Source organism: Leptopilina heterotoma, unplaced genomic scaffold (assembly GCF_015476425.1).
Source record: "Leptopilina heterotoma isolate Lh14 unplaced genomic scaffold, ASM1547642v1 Lhet_47, whole genome shotgun sequence".
In the NCBI taxonomy this organism is placed as follows: domain Eukaryota; kingdom Metazoa; phylum Arthropoda; class Insecta; order Hymenoptera; family Figitidae; genus Leptopilina; species Leptopilina heterotoma.
This window is the reverse complement of record NW_025111098.1, coordinates 2,859,237-2,873,605: the sequence shown is the minus strand read 5'-3', so window position 1 is coordinate 2,873,605 and position 14,369 is coordinate 2,859,237. Positions and strand designations below refer to the sequence as shown.

At 28.9% G+C, this 14,369-nt stretch overlaps 1 protein-coding gene across 1 annotated transcript; it reads right to left on the bottom strand.

The window, feature by feature from the left end:
• Positions 1-1,000: 1,000 nt before the first annotated feature.
• Positions 1,001-12,229, bottom strand: LOC122507424. The gene is made up of 5 exons (XM_043620125.1): positions 12,075-12,229; positions 9,801-9,897; positions 1,975-2,169; positions 1,560-1,765; positions 1,001-1,447 (listed from the first exon to the last, which is right to left on the bottom strand). The coding sequence occupies exons 2-5, from the start codon at positions 9,886-9,888 to the stop codon at positions 1,286-1,288; spliced, it is 651 nt and encodes a 216-aa protein (XP_043476060.1). The 5' UTR covers positions 9,889-9,897; positions 12,075-12,229; the 3' UTR covers positions 1,001-1,285.
• Between the last annotated feature and the right edge of the window lie 2,140 nt (positions 12,230-14,369).

Below are 14,369 nucleotides of genomic sequence, written 5' to 3'. Positions count from 1 at the left end.
CAATACATGTCTTTTAATATGTCTTTGACAAGTATATAATTTTGTTACTCTATACTAATGCATTACTGTCTAGATAAACTTGTTACCTATTCTAAATAAACTTTTTTCTTATTTAAGTGCAAAGAAGTTTTTCAAAAAAAGCTTAATTGTGAAATCTACATTAATTTTCATATAAATCGAAAAATAAATAAGTGTAGAATTTGTATTATTCAACACAACCAATGCATATTAAATTACTAGTAAATTTTCATTTTTTAAATAAAATTGAATTTGAATAAATGCGGCGGCTTTTATATCATTGCCGCCCTATTTAAAAATTTTTAGTATTTCGTAAATTTAATTTTACATTTATCGAAGTTTAAAATCAGTGTTCAGCAAGCTTTAATATGATTTTTAAAAAAATAGTTTTACGGAAGGTTTATAAATATTGCCACGCATCAGATATTATAGGTAGAGAATTGTTTTAAATGTGACATTGGGGGCAAGGAGTAGGAAGTCATTCCATATTCTTGATGTCACGCAAACATTTTTACTACTCTCTAAATTTGAATGAGTAAAAATGTTTATTAATAAATTTCTACTAGTGACTGACTTTTGCTTTTGAATTATTAAATGTTACTAATAAATAGTAAATTATACAAATTTGCTTTTAAATTAGTAAATATTACTAATAAATAGTAAATTATACAAATTTATTAGTAAAATTTACTAAGTCTAAAGCAAAAAGTCAACCACTAATTCAAAAATAAAGAGTAGATTTATTTTTAATTGAAAATGCCCATTGAGGTGATTATAACATTACTAGTGATTGATTTTCATCTTTGGTTCATCAATGGCAACCAATAATAAATTAATAGTATAAAAGTTATAATTATTATTAAACAACCAATTTAATTTAAATTTATTTTAATGAAGCTTTTAAATATTTTATTAAAATAAACTAAATAAATTTATTGATTTCTTTAAAGTTTAATACAAGAAAATAATAAAAATAAAAACTAAGTATGAATTATTATTAAAAATAAATATATAACATTTAAGACTGAAATCCGTCACTATAGTAAAATGAGTAAAAACTTTATTTTGAAGTTAAAACTACTAGGTAAATGTTAAATCTCCATCAGTGGGAAAAGGTTTTGTTAAATCGTGACAGAGCAAGATATGAATGAAAGGAGGAGTAGAACATTTAAAATTAAAGTGATGTCACATGTGAACTTTTTTCAAGTAACATTATTTCATCAGTATTTGCACTTTACGAATTGTCTTAAAATTACTATATTCCTTCTCAGTTCAAACGAATTCCTGGATTTCTAGATGCGACGAAGTTGAGAAGCTCGTCACTATCCTCACAAACGAAAGGCTTCACGTGGTGACAGGCGACATCATGCCATTTGAGGCCATCGTTGTAGAAATTATTTAAAATTGATAAGCACGATTCATCATTACCCTGTAAAATTATGTTATTTAAATTTATTATTTTTTTGAATAGTAAGACAGTAGAAATAGAAAATACAATTTTAAAGTGTAAGTGTTTCAGCTTACGAAAATATGTAAAATACCTGAGCGGCTTCACGATTATCAGGTTGTTGTTGTCCGTATCCTCCAGTGTGACTCCAATCCCCGGTATTTCTTTGGGTTGTTGCTCCAATCTTTGCGCCCGATCCAGACCAAAACCATCCATTTACATTTTGAGGTTGTAGATCTGGTCTATCGCATCCTTGGAAATTACATTTTCGTCCTGAGGTCCATATGTAACGTACATTTCCTGCAATTAAATTCATAATCATTAGTTCCCCAATTTAAATGATTATGAACAAGAGATGATTTTTGGTCAAAGCTTAATGTAGTTAAAGTTGACAAAAATTATTTTCTTATGAAAGCTCTACAGTTTATGAAATATTGAAAATATTTTTGTTTTATAAGATTCCGTTTAGTTTAAAACTACTGGACTTCTAGTGTGTAAGTTTAACTTACCTCTGGAAATTCGCTGTTTAATAAATTCATTTTCCTGAGGTGTTTCAAGTGACACAGCATCCATGCAATGTCTACGGCATATGTTGCGAGCATCTAGCCAGTCCACTTCTAAATTTCTTGTAGGTGCATGTTCCCAACTAAAGAAATAAGAATGTGCAACACCTCTTGCGTCTCTGTACGAGGCATGACGCACACCTAATAAAAATGTAAAAATAAGTTTCATGAGGCCAATTCCTGAAGTAAATAACATTCATTGCATTTATTTATATGTGCAAATACATATATGCGTCTACCAAATTTCAACTATATTAGTCAAATAGTTTTACCATAAGGGTTCCGTCAGTACACTGAATCATAAAATTCTATTTCTTTCTTTGTGTTTTTCTAACATCAACATTTGATCACTCAAAACATTTCTCAATTATTTATAATCATCTGAGTATTTATTTCTTCTATCCACACTTTGAGGCTTTTCTATTGGTGCTTGCTCTTCAACTCACTATCTCTTAAAGTTCAATAAATATATGTTTTCTATTCTCTTTAACCAACATTTTTTTCTTTAATGTATATTTATTTATTTATTTATTTATTTAATGTATTTCAATTAGAGAAAAATGGTTTTTTGATGAGAAATGCTATTTAATATAAGTTGTTTTTATAATTTGTGGATTTTTCATCAAAATTTAGTACATAGTCTGACAAATTATAGCAGTATTTTTTACGAATTGTCACATAATCGAGTTAAGATTTTTTCGCCTCTTCTGTTTAATAATCCCTTTTTTTACTGGGCTACCCTATATCGGATTTCTAGGGAAGGGAAGAAATGTCCGGTGTGAACGGAAAAACTTATATGTATATATATTTTAATTTTAAGGGTCCGCAAAAAATGTCATATAAGAGTCCCGTATAAGTGGGTTTTTATTTTTTTAAAAAGGATCAAAAAGTATAGCTGAGCACTTATTTGTACCATATTTCCAAAAAATATTTTACTATCGTTATAATACAATCATAAGTGGTCTAGAATGGCTTTTAAATTTTTATTTTAATTAGAGAGAGAAGGTAATTTCAACATCAGAACTGATGAAAGACGAAAAAAATGATTGATTTGGAATGATTGCTGTATTCATGCTTCATTAATATTGAATAAGACCGAATCATAAAATCATCCATGCTGTTTATTTCATTTTTTTCGATATTCTATATGATAGTCTGAATTATTTGTTGTTATTATTTGCCTTACCTTATATATTCATTTTCTAATTTTATTAACTTCAGAATCGAAATATTATTGAGACCATCTTAAAGATTTATATATGAGTCTGTGAATATTATATATGAAAAGTATAAACAGAAATTGAAGAGTGCGGTAGATGAAGTGAAAGTTTTGTTTTTTTTCTAAGTCAAACATTAACACGATTTTCCTGATGTGCTGAGCCTTAATCAATCCACTGTATAGTCTATAATTTGGTCAACATTTTGGGTAATAGAACACTCAACAAATTATATGTCTAATACAATCATGCTCTTTGTTTAAATTTATTTAGGCAATATATAAACGATACAGGTAGACTTTTATGTTTTTTTAATAGAACAGAAATTACATTTCGAAACTTATTGGCTAACTACAACGAGGTGATTGAATAAATCCTGAAACTCATTAGCTAGAACTTTCATTCAACATACTCAGCAACTTTAATATTCAAGCAATAATGTTAAAATTCTCACTTCAAGGTAATATTTCGGATAATGTTACTGTGATATTAAATCTGAGACTGTTTTATCTCACAATAAAAAGTACGCTTGGGGGCAATCTTGAAAGCTGACGAGTCAATATTCCAAACTTACTTGTATTACATCTAAGCTTTTGAAGACGGTGACGGGGTCCACGGTGAAAGGTATATAATACGGAAAAATTTTTAGGTTATGTTTATGATAGTTTTTTTTAATATTATGTAAAACGAAAAGTAATTCTTATTGAATATTTAGATGCAACCTCACTTTGCTCTGAGAGTTAATTCTATTTACGTAATTTCACTTTAAAATTAACAATCATAACCTAAAATTTTTTTGCGGAAGATACCTTTCACCGTAGAGCGTCACATATGAAGATCATTAAATAACTTGTTTTGCTTGCTAGTTCTTAGGGGCCATTCATTAATTACGTAAGAATGATTTTTATTAATTTCGACTCGCGCCACATCCTCGTAAAGATATATAAGATTTTTCGAGCCCCCTTCTCTTTTCTTCTATTAGATTTCACCTAGAGCTACTCTAAAAATCTTAAAATTGTTTAATATCATTTACTAAAACATATATTATTTGAGAGAATGTTGGCAGTATAAAGTATGAATATGTAAAGAGTAGGGATGATTGCACAGCCCCATATGCATAAGTCAGTGTGGTCAGATTAATTGGTCTCTACTACACACTTTGTACTTTTTCTTGTTAAATAATTAAAGTAGAGTTCTCTATTGAAAATTCTTAAGCTGAGTCTCCAATAGGTGCCAATATGCATGTGCAAGTGCCAGTGCCAGTGCCAGTGCCAAACCCATTTAAAATGTATTGGGGATTGGCACTTGCACTTACATTGGCACCTATTGGAGACTCAGCTTTACATGGGAATCTACGTGGGTCCTGCTATGGTGATGAGGCCCGGTAAAAAGGCTTAAATAGAAAGGTATTAAAAATTATTTCATCATCAATAGGAAGACGAAAATTTTAAATACTTCTGAATTCCTTTTTTGTCTGCTAAATTTGAATACTTGTATTAAGTCAAATTCGTCTATAAAACGAATCCTTTTCAATGCCCAAAGTTTACAATATTATAATGAATAATACAATATTATTCATTATAATATATTATATAATATAATATAATATAATATAATAATATAATATAATATAATATAATATAATATAATATAATATAATATAATATAATATAATATAATATAATATAATATAATATAATATAATATAATATAATATAATATAATATAATATAATATAATATATTATAATACAATATTATAATGACTTTTATATCACTTAAAGTGGAATAAATTTGTGATCTATCTAATGCCTTTTAATTCCTTGTAAATCAAATGCTTGCTGGTGGACAACTAACAAAAATTGACCAATCAAAATCCAAGTTACTTGAGAAAAGGATGAAAAAGGAAATGAAAGTGGCTCATCTGTTCAAAGTGATTTCATTGACAGTTGTAATGTGCTTGACTTTGTAACTGGTGATAACTAGCGTCAACCGCGATTGTCCACGTGCATATAATCGGGTGCAAATAAAATCCCATACAGCACCGAGAATTTCTTTAAACTAGACAGGATCTCGCCCAGCGAGGTTAGAAATATTGCGTGGTAAAACTCATGGAAATAATTTGTTTAAATGTCCGCATATAAGGAAATATTGAATATCAAACTTGAGCAAAAATTTTACTGTACATAATAACTTGCCATGTTCAGGCAATATTGTATCAATGTTGCATGCAATGTTAGCCCAATTATTAAATTTTCGTCTGCTAATATAAACTGAGCAATTTCCTGTCAAGTTTCAAGAAATTTTTGGTGCTGTGTTATTTTTATGTAAATCACGTATAATGTAAAACTTTTATTAAAACTTTATTTAATTTTAATTATTACATTCCTTTATTTCACTTACTCAAAAAATTGACTTCATGAGCATCAAATTTTCCATACCCAATAATAAGGGGTGAATTAAAGTGGATTGGTACTTTTATGCCCTTAAATTCCAAACCAATTCCGTTTTTGTCCGCAATCTTAATGAAATTCCTTTTCTATTGTTAAGTTGTTCGTTTCTATCCAATTCAATTCTCTGTAACCACGTGACCAGAGTCTGAATTCACTTTAATGCCGTTCAAGGGAATCATTTGTTGTGGAGTTAATGCCTTTTAATTAACATTGAATTCTTTAAAGGGCATTAAAGGGGTTTCAAATTCTGGTCACGTGGTTACAGAGAATTGAATTGGATAGAAATTATCAATTTAACAATAGAAAAGAAATTCATTAAGATTGCGGACAAAAACGGAATTGGTTCGGAATTTAAGAGCATAAAAGTGCCAATCCATCACTTTAATTCACCCCTTATTACTGGGTAAATACCTATATATTTAAAATTGAATACCTTTCTACACCTGACCTAAAATTATGTGCTTTTCAATTCCTCTCTATACCTTGGTCCCCTTGGTCAACGTTTATGTGACGATATTAAAAGGAATTACAAATTTTTTATTTGTATACTCTTATTGGGAATTCGAAACTCAGGACAAAAAGGAATTAAAAGGAATTCAATTTTTTCAATACTTTCTAATGCAAGCCTTTTTACCGGGGGGATTTCCCTGACAGTTTCAGTATTTTGTAAATAACTTTAACTTAACAAACTGAATGGGATATCATACATTTCGACGCATTTCACACTGGAAATAATGTTTATGTGTCTCACCTAAATGTATCGCTGGATTTCGTCATAATAAAAATCTAGGTGTAAGAGTTTTGCTAACATTCTAAAATAATCAGACATACTTTTGATACTATTCAAATTTTGAAGCAAGACCAATTCCAGTCGAAATCCAAGACATTCTTTATCGCTAACAAAGATGTTTAGTTGTAATTACGACAAAGTTATAGTAAATGCATAATTTAACGCGGAACACTTTGTAGATTGATTTTCAACAATAAAAGAAATATCTAAAATCTAAACCACTTTTAGAAAATTGCGGAAAAAACCGCCAAAATGTGCCCTTTTCCTGCGGATGTACACAAATAATGTTCAATAATACGAATTATAATTAATATAGAATATTTAAGAATATTAATGTTGAGTACTTTGTGTAACCTAATAAACGACTGTATTTGAGCTTCACATAAGAGTATATACGCTAATTTACGGTAGCCTACATTGAAATTGAGGTCTCAGTCAAATTTCGATTATTTAGTATAATATTACATAAGAATAGATTTCACAGACCCACCTATTTTTTGAAGAAAGGTCATGTACATATTTTTGAAAACCTCCTCTCCCTCAGAGCCGTTACGTAATTAATGAATATCCCCAAAAGTGTCCACGTGGAATATGGACAACCCCTTAACAGGCCTACAAAATTTTTTATTTTGTCAGACCCACAAACCTGAATAGTAATTTCTAATGCAATTTTTTACGCTGAATCCAAAAATTTCTTTAAAATTGTTCCATCACGTCAGGTTTTTGTGATATTCTAACCTAAATTTGTGAAAAAAATGACGTTTTTTGACAATATTTGAATGTCTGTAAAAGTCAAGAAAATGCTATTTTCAGTTTTGGTTCAAATTTCACAATAAAATGCTATATTTCAGCTTTTAATACCTTATATACTTTATAATCTATTGAGAGCAAAAATAAAAATTTTAGTATATGGGCTGTTACTAATTACTCAAATATTCTTGTTCTCGCTAATTTCCAATCTCATATCAATTTTTAGAAATTTAAAAAGTCGACTTTTTAAAATTCTGACATACAGGATTCGCTATATTAAATTTCTAAAAACTGATATCAGATTGAAAATTAGCAAAAGCAAGAAACTTCGAGTATAATTAGTTACAGCTCAGATACTTTACAATTATTATTTTTTCATTAGATTTTTAGGCCATGAATTGTAAAATTCAAATTGCTATAACTCGCGGTGAAGAAAAATTAGATCGAAATTAAAAAAGATGGATTCAGAAGATGAAATATAGCACTTTATTGTAAAATTTGAATCGAAACTCAAAATAGTATTCAAATATTGCCAAAGGCGGTCTTTCTCACACATTAAGGTCTAAAATTTGTAGGCCTGTGCTATTATAATATAATATTTTATATCAACTATCAAGTGAACTTTGCTAAGCAATATTTCCAACACTGTGGTATAAAATTTTGTGTTATTAGGGATTTAATATTACTGTAATATTTCCTATTACATTAAACAAATATTACAATATTATCATTATAATGCTTTTTTATTATTATTTATAAGTAAAGTGGCCTCATAAAGTCTTTTAAATAGTAACTCTTTAGTCTTTTATTACATCGCTGTTTGTAACTGCAGATATGAGGGCTTTTTTTATTTGTTTGAAACTGGTTACTCTCCTGCTTTCATACAGTCTTCTATTAAATATATTGCTGAATCAATTTAAGTGCATTTGTAATACGATATAGGTGTAATGATCGGGATTATAACATTTACATTTAATATGTTATTTTTTATATGAAATCTGCTTTTTAAAAATTATTTTAAATAATGGGCAGTGAAATTGTTATAGGGTAAATGCACTAGTAGTCGGACACTTAAGGATACAATCTTAAATTATGGTTTTTTTCTTGAAATAGCAAATATCTTCTGTGTTTATAAGCACATTATTAATTAAAGGAGTTCTTCAGGATTAAAAATCATATAAATTTGTTACAAATAGTTGAGTATTTAATAAAATATAAACATTTTAATAAAAAATTACGAATGCTTTAGTAGTCGGACACTTTTCCCCTTTGTTTCTATAGTCGGACATCTGTCAGATATTTTGAATTTATAAAGTGAAAAAGATAATTTTTTAATTGCTATCTACTGGAAAATGGAATTAAAGCATATTAGAAGTTATTAATATAATATTTAAACCCTATAAGTTTTAATATTTATGATTAATTATCAACAAAACTTTGTGCCACTCATCGCGCTACTCGAAAATGGTTGTATCTATAGTCGGACACCATGATTTTTAAAACATTAAATAAAATGTTTCTTGTTTAATTATTTTGTAAAATAACAGTATTTTCATAAAATATAAACTTCACACATTCGTCTAGTATACTTTTTAAAGTAATTATCACAATGCATTATTATTTATTTGCCAAAAAACACGAAAGTGTCCGACTACTAGTACTGTCCGACTATACCTGCACTTACCCTATTAAAAAATGTTTAAATATCATGGGAATTTGAGGAATACTATATAAAAGTTTTTGTTATAAATGTTAATTTCCCTCATTTGAAGTGAAAAATAGGATATATTGGTAATTATCAAAAAATATATAAGCTAAACATATCACTTAGAAAATATTGCAATAAAAGTTTGAATGTTTCACCTAAATGACTAAACTCTTATTCAGAAATAAAATATTGAAGCACTGGATAAATTTTTCAGCAGCAAGCAGTATACTTTCTCTGCAAAAAAATTTAGCCACTACAGCTAAATGTTTAGGACGACGATTTGAAGCGATATTATTTAGGTATGACACCTACTAAAGTAAATTCCTGCGTCGAAATTTTCAGAGCTGTGATAATTACAAAAGAAAAGTTTTTTGGAATCATTCAGGAAAATATCATGCCATCAGGAGGACATTTTGTTATAAGTCATAATTGCAAACTTGTAATGTAAATATTCCGAAAATAAGTCACTTCCGACAATTTCCCGGAAATCCTTCCACATGGGATCCTAGGAATATCTACGGATATCCTATACATATCCCACATATATTCTTAAGATATCCTCCGGATATCCATAAAATATACGTAAGATGTCCATAAAAATTCTCTAAAATAAAAAAAATGTTGCTCTATTATGTCTATCCAGATACCCTATGGTATATTTTGTGGACGTTTTGAGGATATCTTTTAATGCGAGGAATGACATTACTTGTATACAGAAAAAAAAGTCTGACTCCGTTTACACCTTAAATTCAGCCTCAAAAGGAGGCTGAAAGTAAGACTTTTTTTTAGTGTGTAGATAGGACTTCTTATCAAAAAGTTAAAAAATGTTTAATAATCATTTAACATTATACTTACGATTGGCACAGCTTCTAGGATCTGGCAAAGCAAGCCTTCGCTGTGCTGATGCAACAGCAATGATGAATAAAATAAAGTAACTTTTCATATTTTTAACCTGTAAGTAATCATACAACAATCGTTAGTACTGTGAGGAAATAATTGGATAGAATGGCATTACTTAAAACATGTTTGTAATTTTTTTAAATTCAAAGGATATACATATAACTTTTATTTTATCTATCATCTCCATTTGTCAAGGTGTTATTAACATCCCGGTAAACGTTAAATTTAATATTAAACATTAAACATAAATCTTTCATCACACATGCAGGTATAGATGAGAACTTTTATTTATTTCCATACTTTGTATTCTATTATTTTTACTTTTTATTGTGCAGTGTAAGTTTTTACTTTTTAAATTGCAACTTCTTTTGACTTAGAAGATTCCATGACTTTTTGACGCTCTAATAAAATAAAGAACTAGAAACTCGATACAACTTTTTAAATTCAATGAAGCTGCGGGTGTAAAAAGTAAAATCTAACGTTTCTCATTTAAGAGTAAAAATATAAAAATACAAAATGTGAAAGTAAATAATAGTTCTTATCTTCACGAAAAAATTTTATTGTCACTGCGATTGGAGTTTCTCAATCACTGAGATCTGAAAAATTAACGAATTTGAGCAAAAAATAAAAATGTTCATGTAATTAAACAATAAACAAACTTGTGTCAAAGTGTATAAAAAATAGCAGTTTAATTTATAAATATTAAATTTTTATGTCATGTACGTAAAATTAAAAAATTTTGTTTTAATTTGATAAAAATTGGTTTATTGACATTTGTAGTGCTGTAAAAGTTTCGCCTAACCAGCGGTAAAAATGGAAAACCGTTGTAATGCAAATTTTATTTAATATAAATGAACTAAAATAGAAAAAACTTTTTAATTTTATCAACTTCAATAAAGTTCTTTTTATACTATAAACTTCAACAAAGTAACTGCAGATAATAATAATTTAAATTGTCATAAAAATTTAAAAAGAAATTTAAAAAAATCTTAATAAATAAATTGTAAATATTCCGAAAAGTTAAAATAGAATATTGCAACTATATTTCTGCTAGAATCTTTTACTTGAATTAATTATTTTTTTGTCGGATTGACACGTAAGTTAGATTACGTTAGCCTAGTGAACTGTGATTCAAACTTGTCTTCTGGTACAACCCTACGTATGGCTAACCCTAACGGTTTGACTGAAACAGTTTCATACAGGAATACGATGTGGCAGAATCAGAAAAAAATTGTAGCTGTAATGGAGAAAAATGTCTTTCAGTGTAACACATACATTTCATTTAACTTATTACGTTTCATTTAAGTTTATAATGCACTATTAAGAGCAATTTAAATTTATTATTAGTAAACGATTATTAGTTTTAAAAAGTAATCTAAAATAATGTTTTAAGTTTGCAGTTTTAAACATTTGATTTCTCTTTTTAACAGTCGAAAGGAAACTTTTATCAATTATTTATAAGTAATTTTACATAAAAAAATGTTTTAATGTAATATTTATGAAAATAAATACTACTTGTACTCATGTGCATCTAAGCGAGTTTTTATGAGTTGAGTGCCTTTAGTGCAGTAAAGACAGTCAAGTTACCTATATAAAAAATATTTTTGAAAATCACAAAAAGCATTTGTTTTAAATTAAACCAACTCATAGTTTTGTATAGAATAAAACGTCTTTTCATATTTTAAAAAAACCCAAAATTTTGCAGAACTGAGAAATCAAAGAAGGAAACAAATGTTTTAATTAAAAAGCGTTCCACTTTTATTTATTAAATACTTTTAACTATTAATTTTAAACTGATTCTACATTTATACTTAAAATATAAAATTTGTTAATTTTTTTAAAACACTAATAAGATTTTAATTTAAAAATCCTTTTTCACATAAACAAATAACAAAAATAATTTTCAAGTAATTAATATTATGTTAGATATTAAATTGTTCATACAATTAATTGATGTATTTAGTGATATTAATATTATTAATCTTAAGGATCGTGTATGTGAAATCCGGATGAAAACACTTGGTATTATGTGTCACTTTACTATCAACACATGACGACAATCTTCGAGATATTTCGAGATATTCGGATTAATTTTTGATGCAAAACTTTATTATATTATTGTAAAACAATTAGCCACAAAAGATTAACCAATTTTACTTCCACAAGGCACTGTATTATTTTGTTTGTATTAAAATCCGAAACCAAATATTCGTGTAATATTTGAGTCACCTGAAAAAGGTTTGTAACTGCAAACTGTCAGCAAATAACCGTTTGTATAGTTCGGGTTAAGAAAGACAGGGTAATGATCTTACGATTGGAAAATACAAAGAAGGAATGAACTGTTGGACGAACATGATGAGCTAGTATATATTCGGCCCACATTCTCTGATGCTACGAGTAACCTAAATTACTCCCTCCAGCCGAGCCATCATCTTCAGGTGAACTCGGGTCTTCGATAAAACCCCACTTGCTTTCGTGGAGCATTGTGCGGTAGCTTAAAGTGAAAGAAGATGTTTTCTATATTTACTAAACATACAAGGTGTATACTCCCAACTGTGTTTCCTGTTTAATTTTTTGACAAACAAGCCATAATTTATGGAAGATGCATGTTAAGATGCACACCCCAATCCTTCTATGAACATCGATGAAGTCCAATAAAATTATTTTATTAGCAATTTAAGCAACCTATAAAAATTCACAGAACTTTCAACTCAAACGGAAAAGAAACTAATAATTATTTATTTTTAAAAAATCAAGTTACTTCATATTTTTATTATATGTAATAAATATCCTTTGTCCCAGATAGCACATGTATTCCAAAAAGTTTCCTAGAATATTCCAAGTTATAGAAATAAGATAATTGATCGTTTTCGAGAAATATATGCTTGAATTAATAATCAAAAGTTTCCCTTAATTGTTTTTTTAGAAATATTAGTACAGAATGATCGTACATCTTTACGTTAAACTTTTCATTTAAAAATTAACAATTGACATAGTGTCAATCCGGTATCAACGATTGATTGATTTAAAGTATCAGGCTGGCGCTGGCAATTTCCAACTGTACTGCTGGTGCTGGATACTTCCTAATTAAAAATTTCCACATGGGATTCTACGTGGATTCTTATATAAAAACCAATATAAATCCCTAGAATCAATATAAAAATACAAATAGAATTCTTTATAAAAGCACATGTGAAATTAGCACAGCATTTCAAGTAGGAATTAATGTATTGATTTGAGTTTGTCTATATCTACATAGAAATCTTTGTGGAAACATATGTAGGATTTTACATGGTATTTCACATAGGATTTTATATGAGATATGTTATAGTTTTTTATGAGATTTGACGTAGGATTTTATATGAAATTTCATAGAAAATTTTATATGGGATTTCACATGGTTTTTTATTATAGAGATCAAAGGATTAAAAATTATTTAGTTAAAAATTAAATAATAAATATTGTATTAGCACTACATGTCATCAAATAGTAACAAAATTCAACAATTTGTAACACGTCTAAGTGAGCTAAGTGAGCTATAGCATAGGAGCTATAGTGTTTTATATTAATTATTTAAAAAACATGTGGAATCCTACGTAAAATCCCTTATGATTTCCTATAAAGAAAGTAACATATCTGCTCTCTTTCCACAAATTAATTGCACAGTTTGATTAAAAATGTTTCTGCAATTGTGAATCCTGTACAAAAGAATTTGATAGTTGGTTCTCAATAAGGTCTTTTAGAATTGACATTGCCAGGAGTAGCAGACAAATTTGTAACCTCCTAGAAAATCGTACCTTCTTCCAATCTGGAAAGTCGAATCTCTGCAACTTACTGCCCAGGTGCGATTTTTTGGTCGGCCCATAGTTGGGCCAACTTTTACAAAGTCGGTCCAACTTCTTGTGCCAGAGGTTGGGCCAACCATACAGATGATAACGGCGGCCGTCTAATGGCGACGATGGTTGGCCCGACAACTCATAAGAAAGTTGGCCCAACTTACAATGCATATGTTGTGCCAACTATACATTTCAATGGTTGGTCCAAAGACTGACGCCAAAGTTGGCACAACTTTAGATGCGTAAGTTGGGCCAACCACAATTTTCAAAGTTTGGCCAACTTCAACAGCCAAAGGTAAAAAATTATTAAAAAACTACATTATTTAAACAATTAACACGTTATTATTAGCGGGAACATCAGATATAACCTTTACCTATTATTATTAAACACAATCCCATACATACATTTTCGAAAATATCTATCGCTCGCTGGGATCGAACCCCTAACCTAACGCACCGAAGACTTATACACTGACCACTACGCTACGCTCACATGGGAGTGCATAACGCAAAATGTATATTTAAGCTGCAACAGTCGGGCCAACCGTGGCCCAGAGTTCGGCCAACCAAGAAAAATCAAGTCAATTAAACTGCGTTTCACAGAGTTTTGCCAACCGTTGGGCCAACCGTGGCCCAGAGTTTGGCCAACCGAAACTGAAAGTCTTTTAAACTACGTTTGGATGAGTTG